The following is a 25,426-nucleotide window of genomic DNA, read 5'->3' as shown; positions in this document are numbered from 1 at the left end:
AAAAAATGCTGGATCATCAGTTGCTGGAAAATCAGCATCTGCCCAAGCATAAGATTTTATTTATCCCCCCTACTGCATGACACAAGGTTGGATAGTGGGGATTGAAAAGACAGTGCACAAAACCGGGATGCATTCTGGTCCATAAAAAAAAAATGGCCGAGTTGCATTATTGCTGTGCCCAAAAAGAATGACGATACATTGATATATGAAAATATAACAACACACACATTTTTATTGTTAGTGACAGGAATAGTGGGTTGTTAGGCGGAAGATGCATATACAGTCACTTGACAGGCAATTCTTCTCTCGATCAAATCGCCAACCAACTTCTAGTATAAATTTTGGGTTGTTAATATGTAACAATTTGTGACCACCTCAAATACTGGTAGAAACACATCCAATAAATGTTCTCAACAACCTGAAAATGTTTTTTACCTGTATTTTGTTTAATTTAAGATTTTTGAGCGAATATTACGGATGGTTGTGCTACGCTTATAGCAACTATGATTTTTTTCTTTTTTGCTCTAACTGAACAGAGTGAAGAATATTTTAAACCCAAAAGCACACTTTAAAATAAGTTAAAACAAATTTATCCATGTAATTAGATGAATAACTTATCTTGCGTTTTGTAACATTTATTTATTGCCTGTTTGTTTTATGACCACTTTTTTGTGGTTGTGTTAACTATACTTAAAAATACCTGAAAAATCTTCATAGGAAAAATAACACTGCTTTCTTTAGATAAAGTAAAAAATATTACAGGGCAGTGCCAGGTAAGGACAGCTAGTTAAAGATAACTATCCTCAAATGAAAGATTAAGTAAAAAAAAAAACTTGTTGAAAAATTAAAATAATAACCAAGAAAACTTACTTTCCTTAAACCGCGCTGCACACTGACATTTTTGCAGGAGATTTTCTGGGTGTCAAACTGATCTATAAATAGAAATAAATTTAACAACAAAACCAAAGCAAAACAAAATAAAAAAAGTTTTTATTTCTTAATCTAAAATTAATATAAAGTTATCTGGTGAGAATTTTTAAAGTCAGACCCAAATAGCATTTAAGCTGATAAACTTTGACTAATTTTCCTTTGTTATTACTGTACCAGGTTATTGGCAATAAAATATGGAATTCACAATATATTTTTTATAGATTAAATAGTTATTCAGGGACACTACCTATGCCTCTTCAGTGTGGCCAGAGTTTGAACCCACAACCATAGATTATGTACTTGGCTGCAGTATCGCAGTATCATTAAGTATTACCACATTTTTTTTTATCACAGAAAAAAACGACTTGATCAGTTTATGATTTTTGGAATATAATATTTTCAGTTCATAATGGCTCTGTACATCATATACAAATTTACATTTTTTTTTTTTAAATATAGATGGAATTCTGGACAATAATAGTTTTTTTAAGCAGATAAGAAGTTTTAATTACAAAACAGCATTGCCATAAGTCTATAAAGTGAAACCAACAATCAAGATACGACTAACAGTTTGTATCATTCAGACTACTGACCTCACCGCAAGGGTTATTTTTACATTTCGGTCAATGCAATCTTCGAGCTTCTTCACATGTATCTGCATAGAATCTCAACTGGAACCTTTTATTTAATCCATGTGGCGTAACGGATAAAATATTTGGTAAAATTCAGTTCTAAGTGACACTCTTCTGGAGGATGAAGGTTCAATCCTCGGCACAGGCAATGCTGAGAATACAATTGCAAATTATTTACCTGGTCAGACTGACAGAACGAGAGTATGTATCCAAGTATTTTAATGGTAGGTGCTCCAACAAACTACAAGCCTTTGTAACCCATCGACGTAAACACTCCCGAAAAACCCCAACAAGCAGCAAAATCTCACCCCTATGTAGTAGAAATCGATATATGTAAGAAAGCCTTCTACTCTAATAGTTTCTTCCCTAGAACTGCTAGACTTTGGAATTCTTTTCCAGGTTCCTACTTCCCTGACTGTACTGTGACATGAAGAAAATTAAGTGTAGTGTAAATAGACATCTTGTTGCTCAACTCCCTACATAGAATCCCTGCAAATTATGTCGCAGATAGTAGCCCCCTAAATCAAAGTGGAACTGTGCCTTGCTTGTGGTGAAAATGCAATAAATAAATAAATAAAGGATTCCGTTTGAAATTCTGTGCAGATTTCCCGAGTTCGACAATATACACCCGAAGAAGGTCGAAGTTTACATCAACCGAAACGTTGTAAGAATAAAACTCAAGATGAGAACAGTAGTCCAAATAATGCAAATTATCAATCCTCATCTCAAAAACAAAACAATTTGTAAACAGTGTCGCTTGCACTGATCGGTCATTTCGAATGATTACGTTGAATGCATAACTGCTGTGCTCCATTCGTTGTAACTCAAATTACTTTGAGCTTGAAAGAAGCTTTAATTACAGAGTAGTGTTCCCTCAGTCTAGGAAGATTGTAGAAGGCATGTACATGAGGAACAACAATCAAAACATGAATAACAATGTTTAAACAAGCCGTGCATGTGTGGTCCCCCTCTGGTGCTGCATGTAAGATGCACCTCAAAACATTTTGGCCAAATTCCAGGAAAATCTCATAGATGGATCAAACGCTATGGAACAAAAAGTGCCATTTTTGGTCATTATGGGGCATTTTTTTCCTTCTTTAGGGATGCCAAATCCCAGAGGATAATGGTGCAGTTTCAGGCCTTAGCACATGTATATTTGAGTTGACCACTGTGAAAAATATAATCAGACATATCAAGTTTTTGTTGAGAAATATGAAAAAAAGAGTCACAGAAAGGAGCGCTTTTAGCACTAAAAGTCCCCAGGGACGCAAACCACAATTTTGCCAGGGTCACCCATACTGGATGTATATTAACAATGGGTTCCACATTTTGGCCAAGTTTCAGAAAAATCTAATGAATGGATCAAAGTTATGGGGCAAAATGTGTCATTTTGGGGCATTTTCAACAACTTTTGAGCCCCTGAGAACACAATAGGAATTTTCAAAAAAAAAAAAAAAAAAAAAAACTTTTTTTACTGTGCACATGTATTTAATGAAATTAAATTTATGGCAAAATTTCAGGAAAAACTAATGGACATTTATCTGGCAGTTGTCCAGACTAACGGACGCCACTGAAAACTAAATCGGGGGACCAACTAATGCGTTTGTAATGATTACGGTATGTATGACACAAGGTTGACAACATAAGGATGAGAGTAGTTGTATGATAGTCATGACTTACCGGCTCCACAGGTTTGACAGAGGTCTGGGTCACATTCCCGAACGGCTAAGAAACATGGACACTGCTTAGTGTTACACTGAGCCTTACAGCGGCACCCAGGAAACCGGTTTTGACCTAAGAAACAGAATTTATAAGAACAACAAAAACACAACAAAAAATAAAGATTCAACCAAGTGTATTTTCTGCCACACATTTATGCAGCTGAAAGTAACGAGTTTAGGGAGATGTGTACAGAGCAGAAAACTTTGATGGTATGGCCATGTTGAAGCTTCTTGGGTCAGTAGAAGTGTAACCATTTATCTAGACCCAAAGGTTACTCGAGGATAAGGGTTAAATGATTGTGGATGGTAAGACTATATCGTGATAAGCAGTAATGATTGGGTAGAACTAAGATGATGCCTCATCTTAGTCCAGTGTTTCTCAACCTTTGAAGACCCGTGGCCCCCTTACATGGCCCCCTGCACTTCAACAAAAAAAAGCAGATTTTGTTGTATGTTGTTTATTTAATTATTCTAAAATTAGAAATCAAAGTGAAAATTTTGCTGAAAATGATACGCTGTTGAGCTTGTGTGAAGGGAACTTCTTATGTCCACGTCTATCTTGGAATAAATTAGGCGATTTGTGCGTATTACGTAGGCCACTCTAGATACAAAAATTACAGGATACGAAAGTCAAGCTGAAACAAAATAATTTTGTATCTAAAGGTTTCACTATGAATAAAAATTACTTTTTTTTTTCATCTTCATTGGAATCTTGTCACCTTATTTGGAATCTTGTCACCTTATTTGGAACCTTCAAACTTCTGTTAACATCTCGAGTTACATTTTCATGTTTCACATGATGTAACCTCCGACCTTCTTAAGGTGTATCTTATTGAACTTTGAAATGTTTGTCAAACTCGGGAATCTGGACGGGGGTAGCATACTTTTGTTTCATGGATAAAGGTCCTAAGTAATTCGCAATTGTATTTTTCAATTGCCTATACTGGGAATTGAACCTTCAACCTTCAGAAGAAGGTCACTTTTACTCCGGTGAAATAAATAAAAGGTTCCGTTAGAAATTGCGTCCAAATTCCAGAGTTTGACAGAAACATTCCTGAGTTTGATAAGATAAACATCTACCAAAACATTGTGAAAATGACACTTCAAGATGAGAACAAGTTTGAAGAATCCAAATAATATGAATAACCAATCATCTCAAAAATTAAAAAATACCTTATTATACATTGCATTTTCAATTACATTTTCCTGGCTTCCTCTTATGGGTCCGTCCAACAAAAATCTGGGACTTCCTTAAAGGGCCATGGGCCACTGGTTGAGAAACAGCTGTAACTTTCTTATGAAAGTTTAAGCTGCAAACAAATTGAGGCTGTTTTTGTAAGTGTTTAACCCAATGCTCGGCTGTATGACCCTGAATTATGATGGCCCATGCACAGCGGTCTTAAGCAAAGTTCCACGTGATAGTTAAAAAAAAAAAACTGACCACTTGTGGACTGAAGAGCTCAGCCAAGTTGTCCATGATGATTATCATCCTTGTCCTCTGCTGACCACTGATACGCTTCTGCCATGCAAACAAAGAAGTAGAAAGGATCACCTCACATTTAACTCCACCCATCCCCACCAAGAGTTATCATCAACAAAAAGATGCTTTAGCAGAGAAGAACATGGCAGTGTGAGGAAAAGTCATCTTGCATGAAAACCAGTTAATGGAGAACCTAAAGCCTGTTAAGATTCAGTTTTCAGTCGTAGATATGTTCCTTTTCTTATGGAGATTCTCTTGCCTGGCTTTATTCTTGAGGAGAAATCAATTTTGAACCATCCTGGTCTTTCGTTTTCATTCAAACTTTCTTGGAGTTCATATATATATATTTTTTTTTTACATGGAGGTCACGACTTATCAAGGCCCAAGGGCCACTCGGGGATAAGGGTTATTGTGTGTACAGTAATCAATGGGATAGTGTGGTAATAGTATTGGAGAATTGATAAAGTGTCATTACTTAAGGGGGCGGTTCATCAGGAATTTGTTTGTGTTGGACTTGAAGACATCCAGGTTGAAGTCAGGAGGGAAACAGACAAGCGGAACAGAGTTTCACAGGCGTGCAGTTCTAATAAAGAAGCTTTGTTCATGGAATCTACGTTTTGATTTAGGCACAGATAAGGAGTGGGGAAAATTATTGACGGTGGTTTCAGCTAGTCGGGTGTTTTTTGAAAAGGATTGGCGAGCGGGGACCAGAAAATGGAGCTCAAACGAGCACTTGCCATGGAAATAACGATAGAACAAAGATATTAAATCCATTGCTTTTTCTGCTTCTCGTAAAATCGGTTCTCTCTATCGCTCTAAACACTTTCTCTCACCTAAGGCTATTCTCTATCTCTACAAATCTACGATCAGACCACATACGGAGTACTGTTGTATTTCAGTTAGTGAATCTCCGTTGAATTTGACAGTTCTTGATAAGGTGCGAAAAAAAAAAAAAAAAAACTAGTTTCAAGTTTTTTTCTATGAATACTATTAAAGCACGTCTTCTTCAGGATTGTTGGATGTTTATTCCCTGCTTTCTTTGTTCCAGCTCATTATTCTAGTGGTCTCCATCAATTCACTGTTTTGATATCTCACTGTAATACAGCTTTCTATTCCAAGAATTGAAGGCTTGTGAAACTCTTTTTCTGCCGAGCATTTCCAACCTATAACCTTGTTTTACATCTCAATAACCATCCTTCATTGTAGTGTTGTGGGAACTCAAGTTCCTAGTAGGTATATCCAAGGTAAACAGGCTTGAATTAAGTTCTATAAGGTCCATCACGCAGTTATCGTGGCTATGGTGAAAATTCCAATTCTGCTATAGAAACAGGCGGTTGCTTTCTTTGTTCATGCATTCATGAGTGACTGCGGCATACAAGATATTTTTATGTATGACAGGTACTACAAATCAAAGGCATGAGTAGCTAATTAAAAGAAAAAAAAACAAAGAAAGAAAAGAAATTGAGACGAATTTCCCAACCTGGGAAATCATGATTTTTGTGTGTATGGTAAAACAAAAATACAAAAAAAACTTTTTTTTCCTGAACAACTCCAATCAGTTTTTGACGAAGTTGAAATGAAAAGAGAAAGACACTGAGTATGCATACAGAAAAGAAACAACAGAATGTTATTCTTTCATGAAACAAGTTATGTACACCTCCCCACCCTCTTCATGAATTGCTTAATGCATTAGTCTTCACAGCAAAATTAACATTTTCAGTTTTCAGAAAGAAATGTCATAAAAAGGGAAAATCAACTTTTTTTTTTATTAAAAAAAAAAAAAAAAAAAAAAAAGAGAAATTTGATTAAAAAAAAAAAAAAAAAAAGCAAACAACATTCATGTGCAATTTAAGCAGAAATGCACTTTTTCTGAATTTTAAAAAGCTGAATTCCACTAAAACGCAGATAACTCAGATCCCTGTCAAATATACTGCTCATCTCTTCAGAGAAAAAATAGAAATAGTAGGGTAAACAGGACTCGTTAGCAATACAAGAGCAATGTCGATTTTCTGGTAACTGACATAGTTTTTAATCTGGACAAAATCAAGAAAAGTAGCAATCTTGCATATTTCCCCCGATTCAAGTGGCTTCCGCTTTTGAAATTAGTTGGAAGTAAAAGGTGTTGCTTAATCTGAAGAACCCAACAAAAATGTAAGTCAACATGTAAGAATATCTGGAAACTGATTATTTTCACTGAAATATGGTTATTTTACTGAAAATTATTTAAAATCTTCATTTACAGAAAATATTTTGTAATAAATATTTACATAAAATTGTTCGTAATAATTGTTTATTTACAGAAATTTTTTTTTACATAAAATATTTACAGAAACAATTAGTTCTGAAAGCAAAAAAAACATTTTTCAAATATAAAAATATTAAATGGAAAAGAAAATGAATAAATGCTTACCCAACATAGTTAAAAAAAACAAACATATAATTTTTTTTATTATTTTTAATATAATAAATAGAAAAATATAGCAGGCTTCTGAGATCAAGTAAAAGGAACATAATATCGTAGGTTCTTCACATTAAGTTAATGCCATTAACTTTTGATAAGTTTCAAAATTGGATATCGCTTGGATAGGTAAATATGCGCGCTCGCTGCAGGAACTTGATTATCTTGCCAGACTAATTCACTGAACAACTGAAAAATACCTTTGTGTATAGCATGCTATCAACTTGTTTCTTTAAACTGCACCTGCTGGTGGTAGTCTTATTTATCTTGTTTTGTTTAAATTTGGCCCTAGTTATGGTTTCACGGGAAAATTTAAGTAGCAGCAATTGTGTTAAACATAAACACCAGTCTATTTCCATGAAAAGAAAAGTTAAAACTACAAAAAATTTCTAGCAATCTCTGGTGATATAGAGATGTAGATGTACGATTAAATAGTTAGTGAGTGTGCTGATGAATTATAATGAAGGTGAAAGTAGATGGCCCCGCAAAATGATTATTCCAGCAATGCTACAAAACCAAGGGTGCCAAAAATTTAGTACGGCACCTTTTTTTTTATTATTTTGTTTGCAATAAACAAGAAAAATTGCCCCTGAAACATAAGGAGCTTGCGTGGTTTATAAGGGTGCAATCTGAGTGAGGAGTTGGGTAGCAAAATGGTTGTTCACATTACATTTAAAATTTTGCATGTTGGTACAATTGGGGAAACTGAGCAGGAAGGGAATTCTAAAAATAAAAATGGTGAACCTATTAAACAAGGATATGAGTGGTCAATGCCTACAAAAAAAAAAAAATTAAAAAAACTGGCTTGAACTAAAAACTGACTTGAAAAAAACTGGCTTGAACTGAAAAAACTGAATTGAGATGTATTTCCCCTCGCTGTATTTCCATGTTCCTCATTCTCAGCCTGCTCGATTTCCCTGCATATATGTGAAATTTAATTTAATATTACCCTCCATTTCTAGTTCATTCTAGTCTTTTTAAGGAAGTTACGAAAAAAAAAAAAAAGAAAAATCTTGCTAGGGGAAATAAATTCCATTCACTTTTTTTTTTGAAGGGAAGGACACTTTTTTCATGCTGAAAAGTAAAGAAATAAAAATGGTGCTTGTCTATAAATGGGCCGAAAAAAAAAATTTTTACAAGAAAAATCTTTAAAAAATCTTTATAATGTACGTACTTGTCACTGCATGAAGATGGCGTGGAGCAAATCTTCGTTAATCCGTGTGATAATATTTGATTTTATTAAATTAAAAAAAAAAAACTACTTGATCGATTTACGTGATTTTTGGAATATGACATGACATCTTCATGCAGTGACAAGTATGTACATTATAAAGATTTTTTTCAGATTTTTCTTATAAAAAATTTCTTTTTGGCCCATTTATAGACAAGCATCATAAAAATTATTACTTACCTAACTACTAACTCTAGGTCCACTGTGAATCGTTTCAAGTATGGCAAAATAATGCAAGTCCATAACCCACCCACCCCTAACAAAGAAAAAATGTTATGGTGTACGTACACCTGTTATGAAAAGAAAATATCATACACCAAAAATCATGTAAATTAATCAGGTAGTCTTATTTAAAAAAAAAAGAAAATTAAATTTTATGACTGATCAACGATCTCTCAATGCCATTTTGTAAATAGTTTAGAAGACAAAGGAGATAACTACAAATAATTCAAGCTTGCCAGATTTTATCAAATTATTTTTAATATGGGGAGAGGGTGGGGATTGGAAAAACTTTATCACTTTAACTTCTTAAAACACTTTTCAGAAATAGGATTTAGAATCAGTCTTGTAAATTATCATTGTAATGCCTACAAATTCCCATTAATCGCTTAAAAATTATTTTATTTATAAAAAAATAAAACTACTTCAATTTACATGTATTTTGGTGTATACGTTGGTGTATGATTTTTTGTTTACATCACAAGTATGTACACGATAAAGATTTTTCTTTATTTTTGGTTTTTCATGGAGGTGTGCATATGGGGTTACAGACTAGCACTGGCAAAAGAGGAAAAAGAAGGCAAGAGGAGATGCGAAAGGAAAGAGAAAAAGGAAAAGAGAAAGAAAGATTAAGTAAACGAAAATGGGGAAAAAAATTGAGCAAAAGCAGATAGACTTTTTTCTTCTTAAAAGAAAAAAAGCAGATTAATGTGAAATTCTGCTTTTCTTGAATTACTAAGAAAAAAAAAGCTGACTTTGAAGTTGGGCTCATTTATTTTGCCCTAACAAAAAAAAAAAAAAAAAAAAAAAAAAAAAAAAAAAAAAAAAAAACTTTACACAATAGATAGCATTTTTTAAAAGAATTTTTTTTAAAATACTGCCTATGTATATACAAATGATTTTAATTACAAAGTAAACTAATTTTATTCACGTTAGATCACCAAAGTTAAGCAACATTGAGCCTGGTAAGTACTAGATGGGTGACTAATTTGGGAATTCCAGGCGCTGTATGTAGGAGAACGTCGACACCTCCCTGTTACAAAAAACCTAATGTCATCATCCCCCCTAATGGGGATATACATGTGATTGGGTATTGTTTGCAAATTTCATACTCCAATGAAACTTCCTACTTTGGAGGAAGCCAGTTTAACCCACATAAGGTTAGTGCCGTTTCCATTTCCATAAACTAATTTGCATATTTGAATTGAAACTGGGGGGGGGGTATTTGAACTGTTTGGACTACTGTTCTCATCTTGAGTTTCATTTTCACAACATCACGGTCGATGTAACCAACCTTCTCCGAATGTATTTTATCGAACTCAGAAATCTGTACAGAATTTAGAACGAAACCCATTAATTAATCGAGAGGCACAACATACTCTCGTTCCGTCAGCCATCTACCTCTAAACGGTCATGATAGAATGAGAGCAATATTGGATTAAATGAAGCATTCTGTTGCCAAATTCTGCAGAGATTCCAGAGTTCAACAAGATTCACCTGAAGAAGGTCGGAGGTTACATTGTCTGAAACATTGAAAATAATACTCAAGATGTGAACAGTCAATCCTTATCTCAAAAATATCAGTCACAAGATAAACTAATTTGCATAATGGAGTTTACAAAGGACATTTTACTGATTGTTTTTTTTTTTGTTATTTTGATGGCATAAAATCTTTTTCCAGATCAAAAAATTTGTGTTATCTTTATATCATACTAGCAGACCACCCAGCGTTGCCCAACCTTCATAAGATACGCTTAAATATGATATTTTAATTCATGCAGATTACGTATTATTTATAGAGACAATTCTCTCTCGATTATTAGATTGAACCTAATATATAGTAGTGAGATCAAGACTAAAAAATATATGACTTGAGTGCCATCAGCTAGAATCGAACCCAGTACATATAACTCTCCACCCTCATTCCTTAACCTCCGAGCCACGCTCATATGCACACACACACACATATATATATATATATATATATATATATATATATATATATATATATATATATATATACCTATCATCCCGTTTTTTAAAAGATGGAATTGCCCAATTGTCAGAGACAAGATTCAAGCAAGGAAGGATGGTCGGTTATAATTATATAGATAAAATATTGAACGTATTTTGTAGTCATGTATCGGCTAGGGTTCAGCTTAATGATTTACACTCACCAAGAGATATTGTTAAGTTTAAGCTGGAAATGAGTGTTGGAAATGGATCAAGCTATTGACTTTATGGTTTATTGTTGTTCTGTAGATGCACTGATTAAGGGATATGACCTCAGACAAGATGGGGACAAAAAGGGGCACTAGGTGTGACTTGTAAACCCAACACAATTAGGCATGCAAACAAAAATGGAGAAGGAGAAAAAGGGAGAAAAACCAGAAGCTAAAAAATTGAAGGAGAAATAATTTAAGTGAAAAAATAAAAAGGAAAAAATTAAAAGGAAATAGATAAAAAGTAAATAGATAAAAAGTAAATAAAAAAAAATGCCAAAGAAATTAGTGGAAAAAAAAAAATTACAAAGGGAAGGTGGATGCAGGAAAAAAGAGAAAGCAGGAGTAAAAAAGAATTTAAGAAGAGAAAAAGAATTTAAGGAGAGAAAAAGAAATTAAAAAAAAAGAAAAATTATTCTTGTCCAGAAATCAACTTAATTAAAAAATAAAAAAAATACAGAAAATGTGTTCATCATGGTACAGTGATGTCATATTCCAAAAATCACATAAATTTGTCAAGTAATATTATTTTTAACTAAAAAAAAAACAATTTCTTGTGAGCAAACAAAAAGGGGCTATCTCAAACACCGTCATAAAAAAAAGGTCAAAAAACTCTAAAATAGTTCAAAGTTACGAAATCAGCCTTGTAATGCAAACCATTTCACATTAATCCTTTTAAATTATTTTCTTTAAAAAAATTTTTTTTAAATTAATCAATTTACATGATTTTTGGAATTATTTGGAACATTTTTGTTTCATGAAGATTTTTTTGTATATGTGCTGTTTTTTTTATTCAGTTGAATTTTGGATTAGAACCAAAAAGAAATTAAAAAAAAAGAGAGAAGTTAAAAAAAGAGAAGAGTTAAAAAAAGGGAGAAATTAAGTAAAAAAAAAAACAAAAAAAAAAAACTTCATAGCTTATTTACCTTTTTTTTCTAAAGAAAAAAAAGGTAAATAAGCTATGAAATAAAAAGGTAACAAAAAAAGTGAAAATAAAGAGAAAAAGAAATAAAAAGTCTAAAAGAGCAAGAGGGAGAGAAGAGGAGGAGATGTGGGTGTTTCAACTTACAGTCACTGCTACACTGGCAAAACTTCTCGCAGAAATTCTGAGCCATAATGCACGGGCAGGTGTCGTCACATCTCTGACCCGGGTGGTCACACGGCTGGTAGTTGTAGACCGGATTCGCCACGCTGTCCTTCTTCAACTGAATCTTTCTGCAATGCATAGACCATAACCTGCACACCAAGAAACAGAAGAAGACGACCATGTAACAAGCAGGCAAAACCCACATGCTTACATAGTGTGTGCCACCGCCGATAGAGTCAGCATCGCCGCTGCTGCTACTGCTGTTGCAAGCACCACCGTCTTCTTCTCTTCCTTTTTATTCATCACCACCACCTCCCAACTAAATTCATGTCACCCGCCCCCCCCTCCCCTTCAAAAAAATAAACGGCGATCTGATTTGGAAAGGATCATGGGAATGGGGCAGGAAAGGGATTATCGACAAGTTCAAAATTTTTTTAAAAATCTAAATTAATTTTTCTAAAACTTCAGTATTTATGTTAGAAAATTAGTTTATTGTTTAGAATTCCCACTAAATTTAAAAAATAAATCTGTATGATGTACGTCACGGCTATATACATCATATATATACATATATATATATTTGTTGTTTTTTTTTGTTTTTAAATAGGGGGAATTTTAAACCAGAAAAATTGCTGTCTTGTACACTGAATTAACTTTTTTCTTTTTTTTTTTCAATTACAATACTACTTACTTTATACATTTTTGTAGCATTTCAGTTAAAAAAGACATTGTGCATAATGTTTTTGTTTTTTTTAACATTTTCCGATACCACCCAGACTAGAATTTATAAACTCGGTAATTTTCCAGAATATCCAACAAAATAAAGAAAAGGGTGAAAAAAAAAAAAATACAATAAATAAATGTTATCAATGGTAAGTTGCTCTTCTACCTACCTGGATAAGTTTTGTTTTAACTTATTTTAAAGTGTGCTTTTTTTAATTTAAAATAAAAAGTAGTAAGTCAATAATCGCTCAAAAATCGAAAATTTAAATACTTATTGAATATTACATTTTCACATGATTGGTGACATTTATTGGATGTGTTTCTATGATACGTCTGTATAATTTTCAAATGATTATCGAGGTTCACTTATGGCTCAAATGAGACCACCATTTTTTTTTTCATTCTAATTCGATAGGCTTTACACTACCTTTATTTTTAAGTTAAAAAAAAAACACAAAAACTTATCCAGGTATGTCGAAGAGTAACTTAGCTTGCTTTTGACAGCATATATATATATATATATATATATATATAGTTTTGTTGGCTACTCTGTAACCTAATCAAACTTTAGTACTGATGTCAAAAGAAAGTGAAAATATCTCGTATACTGAATAAATATTGAAGTTCTTAAGCATTTTTTATTCCATAATGTTTTTGCTTTTACTTTTATTAGCACTTCAGTAAATCAAAAAGTTGTTTGTAACGCTTCATTAATTACATAGTTGCTTGTAATGCTTCATTAATTACATAGTTGCTTGTAACGCTTGATTAATTAACATGTTGCTTGTAACGCTTCAGTAATTAAAAAGTTGCTTGTAACGCTTCAGTAATTAAAATAGTTGCTTGTAACGTCTCATTAATAAAAGAGTTGCTTGAACACTCCATTAATAAAAAAGTTGCCTGTAACACTTTTCAATCAAAAAAAAACGTAAGGCATAATGCTTTATCAATCAAAAAACGTTATGTGTTACAGGTTGTCAAACAAGACACTGCATGTAACACCTTATCAATTAATAAGGATGTATCAAAAAAGATGCTGCATACTGCGCTTCAGTAACACTGCAGGTAATACTTCGTTACATGAAGTAGGTATCTTTAACATTTCATTAATTAAAAAGATTTTGAGATTTAAAATACAAATGTTTAAATTTATCGATTCTTATAACGAATGGCCAAAAATAAGTTGGTTGGTTGTTTTTGTTTTACGGCATATCAACCCTTTTCAGGTTATTTAATGCCGAATCTAGTTATTTTGAAGAACATTTTTTTTAATAGAATATATATTTTTTTCAAGTCGGTTTCTATTTAACCCATAGTTGGGACCCTAACAGGTACTACCACTCCAGGTTAGAGTGGACCTGGGAGCAATGGCAATTAAAGGGTGGCTCCACACTCCCTAAAGCCCGCAAGCTGGGGCCTCACCATCGGATATAGTTTACGGTCATATCCAGGACCCAAGTACCAAAAATAAAAAAACATTTTCTGAGACAATTTTATTTGTAAACATTCAGTTATCTTGAACATTTCAACTTTGTAACGGCTGACAAACGTCCGTGGTTTATTTTGTCTCACACGTTGGTAAGTGTAAAGCAAGAATACTACGCAACATAATTCTGCTTGTTTTTTGCTTTTCAAAAAAAAGCAGAAGTAAAAATAAAAAATCCATACAAATCAAAACGGGCAAAAATAATTGGATGCATTGTATTTGCTGTTACACCAGTCAAAATGCGAGACAAAACTAATCACAAACATTCGGTAGCCATTAGAGTAGAAATATTTAAAATAACAAAATATTCATTATAAAGTCCAGGTGAAAATCACATTCCAAATAAAAACGATTACATATCATGCAAAAATAAATATCCTCACCCAAAATCATGAAAAATTGAGCAAAATTTTAATAGAAAATGAAAATCAGTTTTTATATTTTGACAATCCACCAATCATTATTGCTTGATTTAAAGGCAGAATGATTTATCTCCCCTAAAATTTCCATTCTTATCAATGGCAGATAGACAAAATACGATAATACTGATTTTTTTTTTTTTTTAAATTAAAATTCTACTTGATAATTTTTGGTGTAGATAACTATTTTTACCTGATATGTAAATATATCAAAGTTTTACGGTTAATTTGCTTGTAACTTTGATTTTCATCGGTAACCCTATTGGTTGTTCCCACTTCTAATTTAATTTCCAAACATTTTCTCGAATCGAGACGTTACTGTTATCTTCCTATTATTTTGTGTTTATAAGTATTACAACTTTAAATAAAAATTGCCACCTTAAAGTAAAAAAAAAAAATAAATGGTCATTATTATAATTTTTATTATTTTTGAACTGTTTCAACCTCTTAAAATTTTGAAATATTTCTTACAGCTAGGTTTTTTTTTTTTTTTTTAGAAATCATAATTTTTAAAAAAATATTTGGTTCTTATTTAGAATTCAACCTGATTAAAAAAAAAAAAAAAAGAAAGTCTTGATGATTTCCAGAATATGACATTTTCGATCTGTAAAGATTTTTCTGTATTTTTTTTTTTGTTTTTAATTAGGTTAAATTCTAAATAAAAACCAAATATTTTACTAAAAAAAAAAAAATCTTTTAAAATATAATCCTCTCTTTTTCTTTGGCCCCTGAAGATGAGGATACGAAGTCAAGAATTTAGGAATTACAATGAAAACCAAAAGGGGGTAAGGGGAGTGATGGGAAGGGATTTACGGGCGGGGCAGCCACCATGCAGAGGTATGCTGAAAGCCTGTAAACATGGGTACGACTCTCTTCTACCAAATAGACATTCATGCGACAAACAAGAAGCACACGACAGATCTTTTTTTATTCGACATGCAAGAGTGGGAAAGCGAAATGAGAGAAACATGCAAAAGAGCATTCAAACTCACACATTAAGAATTTTTTTTTTTTTATTTGAAAAAAAAAAAAAAAAAAAAAAATTTTTTTTTTTTTCTTAAATAAAGTTTTTTTATTTGAAAAAAAAAAAAAAAAAATTTTTTTTTTCTTAAATAGTTTTTTTATTTGAAAAAAAAAAAAAAAAATTTTTTTTTTTTTTTTTCAAATAAAAAAACTTTTAAGAAAAAAAAAAAAAAAAAAATTTTTTTTTTTTTTTTTGCAATCTTGCATATTTATTAATCCAAGCAGCTTCTGGTTCTGAAATTTATAGGAGGTAAATGGTGTTACTTAATCTGCAGACCCCCGAATGAAAATGTAGGTCAACACATAAGATTACAGTAGAACCCCAGGATACAGCATTAAAAATTAGTAACAAAATACAGTACAGTATATAATACACATGTATATAATCAAATAACATTATAAATAACACCGTAAAATGGGGGAAAAAAAACATTGTATTCTACATTGTAACATATAAAAAAAAAAAAAAAAAACGTATCCCAGAGCCACCACAACCCGGGGTTCTACTGTGTCTACAAACTGAAATATTTACAGAAAATTTTTTTTTAAATATATTTACAGAAATAAAGCTAAAGTAAAATATTTTTTAAATATAATAAATTAAAATAAATTAAATAGAAAAGTGAATTCACGTTTACTTTGAATTTTCACATTGAAACGTAATGAAAAGAAAATGTGCATTTGTCTAAATATAATTAAACTTTTTAGGGTTTTTTTTTTTGCGAATTATTAAATGTATGATAGTTTCTGGTCCAAGAATGTACTCATTTGATCTCGCAAAAACTGCATAAGAAATATGAATGAACAATATAATTTTCAAATAAAATGTATTTTCACATATAATAAATAAAATAAATGATCATAAGTAACGGGAAAAAATATAGTTGGGGTTTTCAGATTAAGTAACATCGTTTAATTCCAACATGTTTCATAAACTGAAAGTTGCTTGGATCAGTAAATATGCACAATCGCCAAGTATTATTAAAAAAAAAAAAAAAACCTGCGCAGATGAACAAATCTCAGTGCAAGTACACTATAATAGCGAAAATTGAATTTCAAGTCAAACCAATGGTATCTACTTAATTGCCATGTTACAGTAATGAATATAACCAAAACTTACGAAAAACCTTAAGGTAGAAAAAAAAATTATGAAATAAAACATTTTTGGATAAAAATTAGCAAAAATAAAATGTTTGGCTAAAAAAAACGAAAAAAAAAATGGAAGTTCTAAAGGGGAGGTAAATAGTGTATAACTATTGCCAAAAATAATTAAAAAAATAATTTGTGTGTTAATCATAAATAGCTATTGCCTTGTTTTTAGCATAGGTGCGTAACTTCCCTTGTTATTATGTCTTGTGTTCTCTAAATATGACGACAGTAAAAAACTTGTTTTTTAAAATACGGTAATATTTAAGTACTTCTGATATGCCAATTAAATAGATATCATTGCTTTCAGTTGAAATTGACACAAAAAGTCAGTAGATACCTTATTTTTTTTTTAATTTTAAATCAATTTTATTTTGTTTTCTGAATTTTGCTATTATAGTATAGCAGCACTAAATTTTACCCATCTAAAAGACAACTCTCTTAAATTTAAGAAATCATAGCTTATCCGTCTAATGTGTTTCATATTACCTACACTTTTATTTTTTCTTAAAGGTGCATATGGGATATTCTCTCGTCAAATATAACAAAATGCTTAAAGATTAGACTTAACCAACGTCGGAAACCACAAAAATTGATTTACTGAAATTCAGCAGTTTCTAAATCTATAACTAGGTATTTCATTGCGAACTTTTAACTTTCCATTAATGTGCTTGAGTAAGTAACTATCTCCCATCTACCGGGTTCCCAGGTGGCCGATAAAGGAATGGTCTTCAGATATGAAGGTTAGTTGTGAATACAAAATACATAGTCTGGGACCAACTGGCAATCTAGTTGTGGGATTTGTTCTTATCAGGTATATCTTCATGAAATGCATACAGATGAGTGATGTGAAGTTTAGACTTGTTGAGTGTCGTTCGCTATAAAAGCTGACTGAATGATTTGGTCGAATGCAGGCAATTGACCTTGGTGACGCATTTAGTGCAGATCACAAAAAAATGTTAGGCAAAAAAGGGCACCCGTCATAAAAGTTTTGTTTCGTATAAGTAGTGTGGGCTATTTATTTCCCATCCATCAAGTCCCTAGGAGGCGGATAGAGGACCTGCTTTTAGATAAGGAGGTCGGCTGTGAATACTCAATAAGCAGTCAGATATCAACTGGCAGTCTATTTGTGGGATATGCTTTAGTTAGGTGCATCTTCATGAAATGCATGTGAAGTGTATTTCAGTCACCATAAAAGTTAACTGACTTTGCAAAGTGTGGACTGCTAACATTGATTGGTGAAACACTTGGTGTCAGTCACAAAAAAGTGGAAGGAGAAAGGAAGAGCATCCTCGGTAAAGTTTTCCTTGAAATAAATCTAGGACAAGCAACAGGAATAAGCAAAAATCACTGTTCCATTGTCGTTCAGCAAATTGATATACCAAAAATAGTTAAAGTTTCTGATTAAAAATTAAATAACCTGCTAGCAAGTGTAAAAAGTGATTTTATTATAATTATAAGCGATATTTCTGAAAAAGGGGAAAGAATTGCTTCATTCTCACTCTGAATCTATCCATCTAACATTTAGCATTGGCAGTTTTTGACCATGAAGTGGCTTTTATTTTAGCCCCTTACATTAAGTGGTTTCATGCCATGTTACGTCCAGACGGATTTCCATAAAAAAAAAAAACCTGGTACTTGTACAGTTTAGTCAAGACATTAAAAAATGAAAATATCAAAAAAAAAAAAGTTTAAATTGTATGTATCCGTTATGTATCTGAAAAAAAAAAATTCACTTAATTTCATCAAGTAGTTTGTTTTTTTTTACAGCGAAAAAAACAATTTGTTATGATACCGAGCAAAATGTTTGATTTTTAGGAAGAAAAGCTAGTATTAGAGATGGGGAGGGGTGTCAGCGCTTTAACTGGAGTTATCTCCCTTTGTCATTTCTAAAATTCAAACAATTTTTTTAAAAATCCAAGATGGCCGCCTTCAACGCACCCTCATAAAAACATGTTTCCCACTGTAAAAAAAACTACTACTTGATGAAATTAAGTGAAATTTTTTTTCAGAGAACTTCGTTCTATAACGGATACATACAATTTAAACTTTTTTCGATATTTTCATTTTTTAATGTCGTGACTAAACTGTACAAGTACCAAAAATCTATGTCACTAATGACTAGAGCTATGACAACAGCATATTCTTTTCTTTGTTTTGATTCTCAGGTATATATCTATTGATATCTTATGTTTTTATGTAGAGTGATGTGGTTCTCGGTTGATTGTATCTGTGTCGGATATATACTCGAGAGTAAAAACAATGAGAAAAATATGCTGTTGTCATAGCCATACTAATGAAGTACTCTCACTAGATTTCTGACCATAATAACTTTGTACCTCTATTTCTAGTGTGTTCAGACCAGTATAGGAATATGAATGCTGCTTCTAACCAGTATGGTCTTGAGTAGAAACTTTTAGGGTTGATGCCAAAAATTCAATGGTCCTTTAGAATGGAACTAGTGACGCTAAAAATCAAAACTGAAAGTATAAATGCACCCCCCCTCTCATGACCCAAGTGCAATAACAAAGATGAGGAATAATTCCATGTGAAATAATCGAGAGCTTAAAACCCATATCATCAGATTCTCTTGTAATTTGCACTACAGATGGACATCATAAAAACTAAGAAATCCTAAAAATCCGAGCATCTAAATCCAAGTAGTTTCCGATTTAGAACAGTTTGTTTTGTGTAAATCGGGCAACATTTTAATAATTACATTTTCTTGAATATTTTAATTCATTATTTTTTTTTGTTTAGGGATGAAGCATTCTCCCAGATACCAGATATTAACCTGTTATCGGATACATTCCAACTGAGAGATCTTTTCAAGATTCTAACTGTCCATTTAAATGCAACTGTTTCAATCTCTCTTGCACTTGGTTCACCAGGTATATCTGCCATGCAAATATTTGCCAGCAGTTCCTATATTACTGGAATAATAAAGATCTTCCCAGTTTCTTTTCATATCATTACATAAAAACTTGGCATTTCATTATATTTTCCCTCTCAACTCTGTTTGACCCAGCATCATTGGGGGACACAAACTTCTACTAAGGTTGCTTCTTTCTCCTTCTGGTCCCATACATGATGTGACTTGAAATCACTCAGGTAAGTATTTTCTGACCCTAAGAATCCAAAAATTGCATCAAACTTGCTCAGAAATAAAGTCTTCTATGTGATTTTATCACATTTTTTACATTTTTCACATGTGTATCAAAATGGAGCATAAAAAAAAAATGATGTCGTTGGTATTAGGATTTTTTTTTTCCTTTTGCACATTCCAATGTCTGTTCAATGTCTTTTTTCATATCTGAGTGAATATTTTCAAGATCACAAGTTCTAAACTGAAAATATTCAAGAAAATGTAATTATTAAAAAGTCATTAAGGTGACACCTCGTGCAATTTATGCAAAGAAAATGCTCTAAATCAGCAACCGCTCTGAGATAGATGCTCAAATTTTTCAGGATTTCTTAGTTTTTATGACATCCATCTGTGATGAAAGTTACAAGAAAATCTGAAAATATTATTTTCAAAATTCTAAATTTCTGGGAGATTTGACATTAATTACCTATATATATATATATATATATATATATATATATATATATATATATATATATATATATATAGCTACTTAATTTACTCACATAAAATTAATATACGAAAGTATAGATTTATGCGTAAACTTTAAATATTTACTTCAAAAGTGCTCAATAAGTAGGTAGAGCTAGTTAGTAATTTATAAAATATATATGGCGATTAAGCTACACTGAATATTCAGTATAGCTTAATCGCCATATATATTTTATAAATTACTATATATATATATATATACATATATATATATATATATGTATGTATGCATGTATGTACGTACGTACGTGCATGTATGTTGAATTTTTGTTGCTTTCTGGTATGAGTTACTACTTTCCCTGGTAGCGTTTTAGGAAGTTATCACCCCTGACATTCTTGTTGCTCCACATTCTAGGAATATGGACAAATATATATATATATATTTAATAATGTGATTGATAATTTAAAATTCAAATTCAAATTAAAAATCTGTTTCATAAGAAGGAACACAACAAAGTCAATAATTTGTACGATCGTTTCATACATACATTTGCTAGTAGGCTGTCCAGCGTTTCCCAGTCATAAGATACGCTTAAATATGATCTTTTAATTCATACAGATTACGTATTTATTACAATAAAGATAATTCTCTATTGATTATTATATTGAAACTAATATATAGTAATGATATCAAAACTAATATATGACTTGCATGCCATCAACTAGAAGAATCAAACCAAGAACATACAACTCTACCCCCATTACTTAGCCTCCAAGACACACCCATATATATAAAAATTTGTTTGTCATCCCTTTTTTAAAAGATAGAATCGCCCAATCGACACTTCTCTTCAACAATCAAGATTCAAGCAAGCAAGAACACTTGGATGGTCCACAGAGTTTTATAATAATTAAGGTATATATATATATATATATATATATACCTTAATTATTATAAATTATAATTATATATATATATATATATATATATATATATATATATATATAATATATAGTCTTAATTATCATAAAACTGTGGACCATCTAGGCGTCCTCGCTTGCTTTAAAAAAAGAGATGGCAAGTGAATTTTTATATATATATATATATATATATATATATATATATATATATATATATATGTGTGTGTGTGTGTGTGCGCGTGTGTGTGTTTAGATACATATCATAAAGCGTGTTGTGTTTTATTTGCTTTCATCTACTTCAGACGAAAAATTGAAATTTTAATTTCTCAATGAACATTTCTATTCCTATCAAAGTAACCCAAGTATCCAAGTGAATAATCACACTTATCCATCTCAAATATTCTGACTTCGAGGTGTGGTCAATCATGCGTAGAAAGTAGCAGCAGTCTTATTAAGTGTAGAACAAAGAGCGATGGAGGTAGTGATAGCAGAAAGAGCGGCAGTACGAAGAGAGAGACAAACAATGGCAGTAGCAATAATTTATATCCTTTGCAAGTTTCAGACTGCTGATTTGCTATTTTATACAAATTTTCAGCAGATACACTCTTTGGCCTTCTTTCGTAGACTTTTGTCACTGTAATCTCTGTGGAATTTTACGACTAAACACTAGCAGATTAGCTTTTTGAATCTTTTGCGATGGGGATTGATTATTCGTATTAATTGAATTCTTTGGACTTCCGTTCTTATCTTGAGTGTTATTTTCACAATGTTTCGCTCAATGTAACCTCCAACCTACTTCACTTAGAAACCCAGAAATTTGTAAGGAATTTTGAAATCCACAGGCCGCAGCATGTTCGTGGTTCCATCAGCCATGACTGGGTAGAAGTCGTAATTCACAATTGTATTTTGAGTATTGTCCACACCGAGGATTGAACCTTCAACCTCCAGAAGAGTGTAACTTACAACTAAATTTTATCAAATACCTTATTCACTATGCCACAGATTTTTACAGATTCTCGTATTTGACAAGATTGATCTGAAGAAGGTCAGAGATTACATCGACTGAAACCCTAACTGCTGATTTATTGAGTATTTTATCCACACACTACATTTTGCGGACCCATCCACAAGAACCTGTTGTGTAGTGGATAAAGTACTTCGTAAAATTCAGTTGTAAAGTTTATTTATTATACGGTATTCACCCCAAGAGAGTTGAACTAGCTCCGTTCAAAGGAGAAAATATGAAGAGAATATTGAATTCACAGGCAGTTCTCTCTTCTGGATTGGTTAGTTGGTTGTTTTTGTTTTACGGCATATCAACCCTTTTCAGGTTATTTAATGCCGAATCTAGTTATTTTGAGGAACGATTTTTAATGGAGTATATTTTTTTAAGTCAGATTCTATTTAACCCATAGTTGGGACCCTAACAGGTAATACCACTCCAGGTCAGAGTGGACCTGGGAGCAATAGCAATTAAAGGGTGGCTCCACACTCCCCAAAGCCTGCAAGGTGGGGCCTCAACATCAGATATAGTTTTAGGTCATATCCAGGTCCACACTCTTCTGGAGCTTGAAGGTTTAATCTTTAGTGCGAGTGACATCTATTATACAAATCTTACCTGTCTGTTTAAATGTATGTATGTATGTATGTATGTCTGCTCAAAACTTTCAACAGAGGCGACGGATTTTCACGAGATTGGTATGGTCTTACGGCTTGACCCTTCGGACAACAAATATCGAAAAATTGGCTAAAAACATTAATTCCTTCACCCTCAACTGAGCAGTTTTCTACAAGGAGAGTCAATTTTTGCGTCACTATTTTTGCAAGTCATGTTACCGGTTGGAATAACTTTACTAATTTCAACATTCCGAATTCCGGTTGCATCATGGAGTAGGGGTAAGACGTCAGGTTTTCTTCCACTTTCTTTTCTATCTTTGCGTCACGAGTTCGAGCCTGCCTACCTACTACCACTTTTTTTTTTTTGCTCAACACACACACCTCTAAACACCCGGGCAACGCCGGGCACCCAGCCTAGTTTAAAATACAATTTCTAATTAAGACTTCGACTCAAGCATCATTGGTGGAATGAGAGCAGGCTACTCCTTTGTGGATTAAATAAAAAGTTCCGTTTTGATTTCAGAGTTTGACAAGATACATCTGAAGGAGGTTGTATGTTAGATTGACGAAAATGTTGAGAAAATAACACTTAAGATAAGAACAGTAGTCAGAAGAATCCAAATAATACAACATAAAACAACCAAAGAAGACCGCAGAGTACAACCGTTGAAAGCTTGTGAAAAACCACAACAATCAAGATAAGGACAACTGTCTGGAACGTGCGGATAAAAAATAATACACATCAAAGATAAAAATCAATATTTTGAAAAAAATAAATAAATAAAGGAAATACAACACGCTTTCTTTTTTCCTTTATGAAATCATGTTTGAACTAGAAACTCTTTTAAGATGGGTGTCTATTTTTATGGCATATCAACCCTTTTTTTGTTATTTAATTCTTAATATTCCAATATTCCATTGAAAATTATCTATTTTCAGACCCTAAAGCCTCTAAGGAATGATTTAAAAAAAAAAAAAAAAAAAAAAAGAAAACATTTTTTGTTTTTTAAATTATATGCGTATGGTAGCTGTCTACTTGGTTTTGAGTATTTTTCGTCATTTTTCGGATTTTGTGCTCTTGTGTATCAAAGACAGAAAATACACAGAAACAAAAAAATTAAAAATAAAACAGAAACTCTGAAATTATATTTATGTGCAAGTTTCTTTACAGTGCAATTGAACTAGCACATCACACAATCAACTTTGATTGATGTAAAGAAGGTCTGATGGCACATTGGATAGAAGAATTGGTCCATAACAGACTACCAGGTTTTTAGGTTTTTTAGTTTAGCTTCTCTTAGCCAGAAGCCATATCTACCTTATTAGCTCTGAATTGATGACAGTAACAGTTCGATTATGGCGACCATCCAAGAGAGCTTGTTTTTTTTCTCCGAGTTTTCATTCTCTTAGATAAATTGTCTTTTACCACAATTAAAGAGCCTTATCCACCCCTTATATATATATAGGAATGGTCTATATCATGAAGCATGCCGCAAGGAAATAATGCAGCGCGCATATATATATATATATATATATATATATATCCATCCATCCTCTGGAAACGTATGCAAAATTCATAGCTGGATGTTTTCACTCTGAAATTTAATCTGAATAATATAAATCTTAATAAAAAAAAAAATGTATATATTGTTCATCTCTATATATTATTTAATTAATTGGAGAAATAACTATGGAAGGCAGTAATTGCTGAGAATGCAGTTAGAAGATTCAGAGTTCTTATCTCGTCGCGGTTACCATCTGATGAAGGCTAGAGGAATAGTTGGCCGAAACGTTGTGAAACAACAATTAAGAAAGATGAGGATAATAATCGGCAATAAATAAACGCATTGTTCATCTCTATTTAGTAATAAATATTAGAAACAATGAAATCGATTTAAAAAGAAAAATGTTCTGTTTAAAAACATAGATCAATATTTGGTATAAAAATCTGACGAATAGATAATTTTGCTCAATTTTGTTAAGAAAGCTATACCAGTCAATAAAATAGGAGATATTTTTTAAAATTTCTGCCCATCGAAATTTAGTAGGAAAAAATGGAAAAAAAGAAAACGATGCACAAATAATTAAGCACAGCAATTAGTATGGATGAAGCATAAGAAAGCATGTTAGAATGAAAATAAAAAAACATATATCAGTGGCAACTCCAGCAGTTGGGTTATTTGGGATGAATCTGACTTTTATGCAAAGGATATGTACATCAAAACGTATCAGAATGATATTACACAATGTAATTTATTGAGAAATATAGCTTGGAGCTGAAATTATTCACCTAAAACTGTACAGTCTCACAAGTTTGAATTATTGTTATATCCTTTTTTTTTTTTTTTTAAATAATTTTCTTTTTCAAATTGGCAGGCATTGTAATCACTCCTTCAAAACTCATAAAATTTGATTTTCTTATTTAAAAATAAAACTACTTGTTCAATCTACATGACTTTTGGAATATATTTTTGTTTCATTGTAATATATACATCATACAGATTTTTTTTATGAACCAAATTTCTTTGTGTAAC

The 25,426-nt window shown here is 31.9% G+C and overlaps 1 protein-coding gene across 4 annotated transcripts in view; it reads right to left on the bottom strand.

Moving 5' to 3' along the window:
- The window catches only part of LOC145268798 (histone-lysine N-methyltransferase EZH2-like), a 119,954-nt gene that overhangs the window by 32,249 nt on the left and 62,279 nt on the right, over window positions 1-25,426 (bottom strand). For 2 of the 4 annotated variants that reach the window (XM_080124414.1, XM_080124415.1), the window contains exons 15-17: window positions 11,963-12,129; window positions 3,243-3,356; window positions 871-932 (exon numbers count right to left, since the gene is read on the bottom strand). In XM_080124414.1, the coding sequence (XP_079980540.1) occupies window positions 871-932; window positions 3,243-3,356; window positions 11,963-12,129 (343 nt within the window). The remainder of the gene's footprint in view (window positions 1-870; window positions 933-3,242; window positions 3,357-11,962; window positions 12,130-25,426) is intronic. The other 2 variants (XM_080124417.1, XM_080124418.1) reach the window with 1 other exon arrangement.

Source organism: Euprymna scolopes, chromosome 44, assembly GCF_053919585.1.
Source record: "Euprymna scolopes isolate OS-2025 chromosome 44, ASM5391958v1, whole genome shotgun sequence".
Taxonomy (NCBI): Eukaryota; Metazoa; Mollusca; class Cephalopoda; order Sepiida; family Sepiolidae; genus Euprymna; species Euprymna scolopes.
This window is presented reverse-complemented; position numbering and strand designations above follow the sequence as displayed.